The 8,985-nt window shown below is 34.8% G+C and overlaps 1 protein-coding gene and 1 long non-coding RNA gene across 2 annotated transcripts; one reads left to right on the top strand and one right to left on the bottom strand.

Annotated features, from left to right (window-relative positions):
- The first annotated feature begins 1,723 nt into the window (after nt 1–1,723).
- LOC129567909 (uncharacterized) lies at nt 1,724–2,425 on the top strand. Its single transcript, XR_008687892.1, has 2 exons — nt 1,724–2,170; nt 2,248–2,425. It is a non-coding gene; the product is annotated as an uncharacterized LOC129567909 (long non-coding RNA).
- A 1,969-nt stretch (nt 2,426–4,394) lies between these two features.
- Nucleotides 4,395–7,007, bottom strand: LOC129567908 (G-protein coupled receptor Mth2-like). The gene is made up of 7 exons (XM_055445280.1): nt 6,323–7,007; nt 6,095–6,254; nt 5,737–6,004; nt 5,428–5,600; nt 5,126–5,306; nt 4,840–5,040; nt 4,395–4,777 (listed from the first exon to the last, which is right to left on the bottom strand). Exons 1-7 carry the CDS (start codon nt 6,758–6,760, stop codon nt 4,675–4,677), a joined length of 1,524 nt encoding a protein of 507 aa, XP_055301255.1. The 5' UTR covers nt 6,761–7,007; the 3' UTR covers nt 4,395–4,674.
- Between the last annotated feature and the right edge of the window lie 1,978 nt (nt 7,008–8,985).

An 8,985-nucleotide genomic window follows, 5' to 3' on the forward strand; every position in this document is an offset into this window, starting at 1 on the left:
TACTTAGAAATGTATTGAAAAGAATATAAACACTCGAATCAATCAGTTGAACTCTTCAAACGTTGTAAGTAATTCTCATCCGTGTTCTTGATTTGGCTACTTAGATATAAATGTAAAGTCGTCCTTAAGCACAGCTGCATACGCATACGTATTCAGAAGTGTCTATAGAAGTAAAAAAAAATGTAATTCTTATTACCTACTTATTACGCATCTTATTACAAAGTAATAAGATGAGTAATAAGTAATAAGTCCATCTTATTACAGTAATAAGATTGTAATAAGTAATAAGTTACTTATTACTTTACTTTACTTCTATAGAAGTGTCTGCCCGGCGATTAATAATTGCTAAAATAACCCGTACTCTCACTTGTGTGACGACATAATCGATACATTCGGCTGGGTGCAATAGTTATAATATAATTCTAATCAATAAATTAGTCTTTTTTACCGCCTCAAACTGTTCGCATTATGAATAACCCACTAAATGAATGCACACTCTAAAGTGTATCACGTGCGGCGTTTCTGGTGTCGCTTGTAATCTTCTTAAGTTTGACACTATCTTTCTTCATTCGTTTATGAGATATGTACAACAGTTCCATCATAAAGTTGAATTTAAAGCAATTAGAAATAACAAAGAGGCAAGGAATTTCTTCGCTATCTATTTAGCTATATTCAATGTTTTACACCGAGCACAAAACGAATTATCATCAGAGTAATGCTTTTCATATTCGTAATGAAAATGCATTTTCATCGTTGTATTGGCCAAAGTGTCAGGTTCGGCCTCTAGAAAATTTGAGCGGTAGTTTGTAATTAATAATGACATCTGAAGAAATTATTTGTATCAGTAGAATATACATAAAGATATGACTTTTATCTTGTACAGAAGTCATATCCACGCTTACTCACTATTGTATTTATCACAAATACATGAAAAGCCCCACATCTTTGCTCATTTGCGTTTCATTTGTTCTATCTTTTTTGCTGTTCTTGCTGCTACATTAACTCAGTCATACGCCCATTTTTCCATTTATCAAATGATGAGCTTGGAATGAAAATGAGACTTTCGTCGCTCAATAAACAGATACGAAACAAAAATAAAGCAATCCATTAAAATGGAACATGGAAAAGAAATCCGTAAGAATGAAACATAGCATGTGCCGTTTTAAGTATTTCGCTTTGCGGTGTTCCGTTTTAATAGATTTTTTGTCTGCAGTGTCGTTATGAACGAATCCTCTCGCATTGTTTCATATGAATGGATCTGTATCACATTGTTTCGTTCCTCGAATATTTTTTCGTGTGTTTCATTTCAATTGATTCCCGAGCTATTGATGAAGTCACTCGCATTTATCACATGATGCAAATTAAGTGATAAGGAGCCCGAATTTCGATGTGGCGATAACACCAATGGATTGGGCAAAAAAATACTATATGAGAATCGAAAAAAAATTAAACTTTTTTTTTCGATTTTTGCCTCTTTCGGATCGTCCACATGGGAAGTTTGTATGAAAACCTCGGAGCGCCGGTGTTTTACCCTTATTGTTATACGCATCAACAAAGCAGTCTGCTTCACCGTAGAAAAGAAGAGCGCAGTAAGGAAACAAGAACGTACATGTTTTGGCAACGTGGCTTCACTAGTGATTATGAATGAACGTAATTTCTCGTTACATTTCTCATTAGGAACGAAACAATGTGATACAGATCCAGTGATATGACACAATGCGAGAGGATTCGTTCATAACGACACTGCAGACAAAAAATCTATCAAAACGGAACACCGCAAAGCGAAATACTTAAAACAGCACATGCTATGTTTCATTCTTACGGATTTCTTTTCCATGTTCCATTTTAATGGATTGCTTTATTTTTGTTTCGTATCTGTGTATTGAGCGACGAAAGTCTCATTTTCATTTCAACCGCATCATATTTGATATGACTGTATTGGAGTACTTATATACATAGGGACATTTGTCAGACGAATCAGTTAGAATTGTGCACACGATCTAGTCCAAAGCACAAGTGAAATTCCATATTTTATCCGTATTTTAACTGATAACACAGCATAGTTCCTTGAAATTGAGCGAAATGCATTTTGCTAAAATAGCTACGTTCTTGTTTTTTATCGTGATGTTAGTTCTCTGTTTGGCGGTGGATGACCAACAAAAAAAGCCAGGTATTTAATTATAGTTGAAATATTTCTATTCGATTCAACGGAATGTGTGAAGTGATCGTTTTTTGCCCTCACTTTAGATAAACCACGTCCAATCGGTGATATCCCGAAGAAAAATTCTAGTGTTGCAATTTGGGCAGGACTACCGCCGAGGAAAAGAAACGGATAACATGTGCATACTGTATCATCTAAAAAATAAACAAACTGACCACCTTTTTGGAAGAAAAATAAAAACATATTTCGAAATTTCGAGAAAAGCTTGTTGTTCTTTTTCATATGCAAAATCAACAAATTAAGAGAATGAGAATGAATAGAAAACGTAAAATCTCCACGGAAAATACGCGCCTCGAACCTACACCAAATGCCGAGTGTCGACGCCTCATGTGTAGCAAGACAGCAATGCGGTACTAATACATGCGCGCGACACTGAACGAACATATCGCCGAATACGCATTCGTATACACTTCGCGCGCGACACTTACGAAGTGTGTGCGTATATGTATTCAGCGGTATGTTCGTTCAACCTCGCGCGCATGTATTAGTACCGCATTGCTGTCTTGCTACATGTTATACATATATGTCGTCAAGCGACACTTCATCATAGTGCGGTAAAGCGTGAAAAGGGGAAATGCGACGCCAACTCGACACCTCGTCACAGAGTTCGTTCTCATATACACGTATGTTTTCCCCTTTTCACGCTGCGGCCTTTGAGCGCCTTGCGCATGTATAAGGTATACCGCATCGCTGTCTTGATACACATGAGGCGTCGACGCTCGGCACTTGGTGTCGGTTCAAGGCGCGTATTTTTCGTAGAGAATCGAAAACTAATTGTGAATAAAGATGTGTGTGACATAAAACTTGATATTCACATTTATTTCATACTGTTTGAGAGGCATTTCAATACATAAAAGGGAATTGCTGCTAAAATCGCATAAGAACCAACAAAAAGGTAGCCGAAACATAATGGAATTACAAATAGATGACTTAACAATTCCTTGAGAGTTCAAATATAGAAATTGATAATTGCGGCTCAAGAGTTGTGGTTTTTTTGGCGATTCACTTGAAATGTGGAAAAATATCGTTTTAGTGAGATGAAAATAATTTTCGTTGATAACAGGAATCAGAACGTAGATTGAATTGCAACGAATACCATTTTCGAAAATCGCAAGTGGCTGGGCCTTGAAAATAGAGATAAAATCATTACGTCGTGCTTTTCGAACAAAGAGTAAATTGTAACGTCGTACTACAAAATAAAAGTTGTTGTCTCGCACATTGAAGTTTTGAATGCACGATGGTAGAGGACCCCAAAACAAACAATTCTGCATTTTTACTTTCTCCGTGACACGTCTGAATAAGAAAAATATCGACTTTGGTAAGCTCTAAGGTAGCGCCTATCAACATATCACAGTGAAATTTGGTTTAGAGCTCCAAAATTATGGTAGAAACCTACATTACTTGAAAGGTGAGACCTTTCTATAAATTTTTATACCCTATTCATCAAAATCGGTTGGGATGTTCGCGAGATATAGCACAAAATATGTTTGAACTCACCAAAACTGAGAAATATTAAACTTTGCTCGGCGACTATACTTTCTTGCATATAAAACTGCATATTGGAATCTAATTTTTTTCATAAAAAAAAACTAATCCATACTTAATTTGAAGCCAATTGGATGAAAAATTAGGGTATCTCTCGAACAAATGTTCGATTTTTGTTCGAAAAATAGCCGAATTTATTCGAAAGGTACCCTAATTTTTGGCTATTGACGATTTTTCAGTAAGCTCAAATATATTTTGTGCTACATCTTGCGAACCTCCCAACCGATTTTGATGAATAGAGTATAAAAATTTATGGAAAGTTCTCACCTTTCAAGTAATGTAGATTTCTACCATAAATTTGGAGCTCTCAACCAAATTTCACTGTGATATGTTGATAGGCGCTACCTTAGAGCTTACCGAAAGCGATATTTTTCTTATTTAGACGTCTTCCCAAGAAAGTAATGATGCAGAAATGTTTGTTTTGGGGTCTTCTACCATCGTGCATTCAAAATCCCAATGTGCGAGACAACAACTTTTATTTTGTAGTACGGTGAAATGGATGAATAAAATATGATTCATATTTTAAGAATTTGAGAAATTGCATTGAACAAACTCGCTCAATTTTCAGAAAAGGAAAAGGAAATGAAAGTTGAGATACTAGCCGAAACAAAGATAACACATAGACATACCTCAGATAACAGCGCTTTATTTTTGTACTATTCTTTGTGGAACAAAATTTTGTTGTTGTTGAAGTATTCGAATAAATTGTAACTTAATCTAACTAAATCAGATGATTCCAATCATTTCGATGTATAAGTTCAGAATTGTTTTACAATAAACAAATGTCAAAAATGTAAGAAGACATTAACATTCACTTCTCACTGCTTGCAATGTGGAAACAATGACATATGAATGTTTTTTTGGAGCTCTAGAAACTAACATGGATATGAGAAATTAAGATCCGAATTTCAACGTTGTTTGACATCAGTGACAAAATGTTCGGGCGGTACCCAGCTTGCATATGATGAAATGGAGCCATTTGGACTAGAATTTCCAAACCAAAAATGCCACCTGAATGAAGAAGGCAATTGAAAAATGAACAATCATTTCGAAATGGATTACATGATACAAACCTTTTTTTGATCAAATGAAGAACGCTTGGCTTCAGCACGAATAATCCAAATGTAAACACACCCATTAGAGCATTGCACTTGTCCAGTACCTGTGCAATTATTTCATATTTACCCCCCTCGACATACGTTAGAATCACCTCAATTATTTCAATAATCCAATTTAGGCCCATCACAACTATCAAGCGTAAATAGATTGCGAAACTGAAAAGAATCCGATTTTGCAACAAAGAGATTAGATTGAATTATACATCAATAAAATCAATAGAGATGAAATCAATTGAGTCACCTATGTGTATTCGTGTTGAAGTTGACCGGTTGCATTGAATTTTCATCATACGATGATGCTTTGGTTAGCTCATGTCTCACTGAGCGTATTTTCAGTGCCGTCAAAATGAAGAAGACAATGTTCATCGCGAATGTGATGCATAATGGCAAAAACAAGTACACTATTCTGGGGATTACCTCAACTAAATATAACATAGATGTATATTAATCATTGAACAACCGTCAACCGTTTGATTTTCCATGCAAAATATTCGATATTGGTGGGAAATGGCTTAATATGAAATATATATATATATTACATACTTGTCGTAAAGCAGGTTCCTTTGCCAAGTTTAAGTTGCAGTGATTTCGGAACAAAATCAATTTGGTCAGCCGAAAATGCAGCGAACGTCATAAGTGTCGACAAACCCCACGCAAAAATCATGTACAAATAGAATTGGTTTTTATCTGAGGTAAATCTGTATTTGACGGTGGCTCTATATAAGGGCGAAATTTAATTATTCAAAGTAATTTCGGTAATAATTGTATTTGAATATTAATTTATTTCATTCACATGGAGGTGAACAACAGAATGTCTGAGTCAGAAACCCGAGTCAAGTACGAGACACTCACCCAAGACTGTTCCATAAGTCAGAGCTTATTACACTTGTCCATAGGAATGCCGATATAAACGAAAAATAGGCGGTGTATGCGTATGCAGTGCAAAAGGGAGTGGGAATTTCGTTACGGGTACTGATTTTTGCTATAGCCAGTGGGACGAAAGCCATTGTCAGACTCAACAAATAGCAGAGAAAACATTTTCCGTGTAAATTTCTCAATTCGGGCACAAACAAATACACCAGAAACGTTGCGATTAAAAATGGCACCGAAACTAACAAACCTGAGTAATGAAAAAAAGAATATATCAATACCTTTTCTATATATATTGATTTATTTCATATAAATCAAATAATAATTTTTGACTCCTTACCAATTCCACTTCTGATAAATTTCTTCGGATTAACATCATCTGGTTCTTCGCATATTTCAGCTATCATTTCATTATCATCGTTTTTTTTAAGGCAATATTCACTTTGATTCCTGGGGTGTTTAGATGTAATCTCATCTCCAATAGGGACTACCATGCCATCCTGAACGAATAATTTTTAATTCTATTCATTTCTTGCCGATTGAAAAAAAAAATCGAGAATACACTTACATCTTGGATGTTGAATTTTGTTGCAATTCGTTTGGGGCAATTTATGCCTCTGACAGTTACGAAATGTTCATGAAAATCTTTTTTTTCCCATTCTTTATTTGCATTGATAACATCAATTTGAAACCCTGTCGGTGGGAAATCTTTTTTTACACAGTAACGAATGCACTTCATTTGATCACAAAGACAACCACGAGTATCAAACACAATATTTCCATTCTTAACTGGTGGAGCATATCGATTTGGCAGATAATTTCTGCCGTTGAACGTAATACTTTTATCCGCGTTAAGGGTTCCACTTGTGATATTGATCGAATCTATTTGGTTGCATGGCAAACGATCACGGCCAGATAAATCTGAATTTGAATCAAGTCCAGATACAACAATCAACCACACAACACCAAAGTATAACTCCCGTTTCATATTGATTAAAATTTTCATTATAAAATCGACTGAGAAAAAAACAGTTCAATCTGTTTTACTATTTCACAAACTATAAATTCGGCTGCCTCAAGGGCTACAGTTTAATTTGGATTTAGTTTTTATCACCAAATTTAATTTTTGTTTTTTTTTCCCTTATTTATCCTTATCCGTAAAATTGATTGAAAAATATTGAATGATTAATTTAAGAAAATCAAGAGTAAAATCAAAAGAGGTCAGTTCGCAACAGGCAAACAAATGGTTCTGCAGTATCCGCATTTTTTTAAATAATTATTTATTCCGTCCTGTTACATGCTTCCAAAATGGAATTTTTTTTTTAATTCAAAATAACGCTTATCTTTCAAAATTTTCACTTCCAGTTTCTCAAATATGAGTTCTCTATGGAATCATTTCGTGATAAAATTTTGTAAGTTATGATAAAATTTTGCAAGTTATGATAAAATTTTGCAAGTTATGATAAAATTTCATTTTTTTATCAATAGCAAGTATTACGCATAACGTATTAACACACAAAGTAAATTCGGTGAGCTAGTAATTTTTCTGGGTGACTACATACATTATCACTTCCGCAGTGTATTTGTATATATCGGCATAAAAAAGGAAATGCCGTAATTTCCCTAGAAATGTGCGTCATCTCTGGCAATGAAATAAAAAAGCTCTTCCGGTGCGCGTTAGTTTTGATTTATTTTCTTTGTAATGCAGTGTTGATTTACGCAAGTTAAAGCGGATAAGTGGAATTGTTTTTTCTTTCTTAATTTTTTAAAATGGGTGAAAAAATAAGGAATAATCCCGTGGGTGTATGAAGAAGAATGGTTTAAAATCCAGACTCGCAAGATATTTCGTCTCAAAAAATCGGTGTTCGCCAGATTTTTCCTTGATTTGTTTGGAATACGAATGGAAATCACCAATCCCAAAGTGGGACAAAATATATCCGTACCGAATTACATAGAGAATAGTTGTGCGAGCCCCAGCTTAAAGAATATTTGCGAAGATTTTCAATGATAGAAATTCGCGTGTCACGAGCTATCCCTATAAGCCTGATTACATAAATATGTTTACACTTTTTTTTCCTTTTACGACATTTCCGGCTGTCCAATTTACTGCGCAATATCATGCGATAAGTACTCGTAATCGTACCAAAAGTGCGAGTAATGAAAAAGAAGTGACGTGGTAAAAATATCAAAACGGTCGTAAAAACCTTTTTTGCTGTAGCTCATTCGTTTGACACTTTTTACCGCATTTGTTTTCTTGTACGTTCTTTTCGCCTTCTTTTTATTTGATTCCCGATGCCGGTGGCCATTTCATTCATGACATCACACAACCGGATTATTAGGAATTCATTTTTTTTTTCTGTCCAACTCTTGTGTCTTATTGTTTCCATTCCGGTTTGGCTTTTAGTATTAAGAGACAAATGGAAAAAAAGCATACTTTTGTTTGACATCGGCGTTGCGATATGCGATAACCGCGTGACGTTTTCGGGCGATAATAAGTGAGTAAACACTTCATTCTATCCTCTTCACGTTGATTCGGTCACACACAGAGAGATGAGAGAAAGGGAGAGAGAGAGAGAGAGAGTATAGTTATGTTAGCCCTTTTTCATCATCATAAAAATAATCAAGTTTCCTCTTTGATATTCCTTATCATTCTTCCTAAAGTTATAAAAAGAATTGTCGACTGATGCCTATCAGCGTAGTTGCGCATAAGCACAAAAATTTCTCCGTTTTTAGCTGCATCTAACCAAAACCATGTATGATACGCAGCATTTGTTCAACCTACGTTTAATTTCATTTCAAATTTTGTATGCTATTTTTATACTGTGAATGAGGAGAATTGTGCAAGACGCAATTTAAAACGGTTATTTATGTTATCATTCAGTTTTTTACACATTTTTACTCCATTTATCTTCGAGATAATCAGTGCAATGACCGGATCAAATGACCTAGAAAATGATTTTAAAAATTCGAAAAAAAAAAATCGTAAATTTTCGAAAAAATCTTTTTTTAAGCTAGCCATTTTAACACGTATGCAATTGGACGATTGAGATGTGAATCTATAAATAGCTCTATTTATTATTGAGCGCAACATAGATTCAGTCTGATTCATCGACATAATTTCGAGTTGTCTATCAGGTGGTATTTATTATGCAAAACAATGAGTGTCGTAAAGAAGAAACTATATACACATTATTGATGTTGTTGTACGTGCTTGTTTGTCGATGGCACTGG

The sequence above is a fragment of the Sitodiplosis mosellana genome, unplaced genomic scaffold (assembly GCF_009176505.1).
Source record: "Sitodiplosis mosellana isolate CC-2019 unplaced genomic scaffold, AAFC_SMos_1.0 Smas_scaffold_13, whole genome shotgun sequence".
NCBI lineage: Eukaryota > Metazoa > Arthropoda > Insecta > Diptera > Cecidomyiidae > Sitodiplosis > Sitodiplosis mosellana.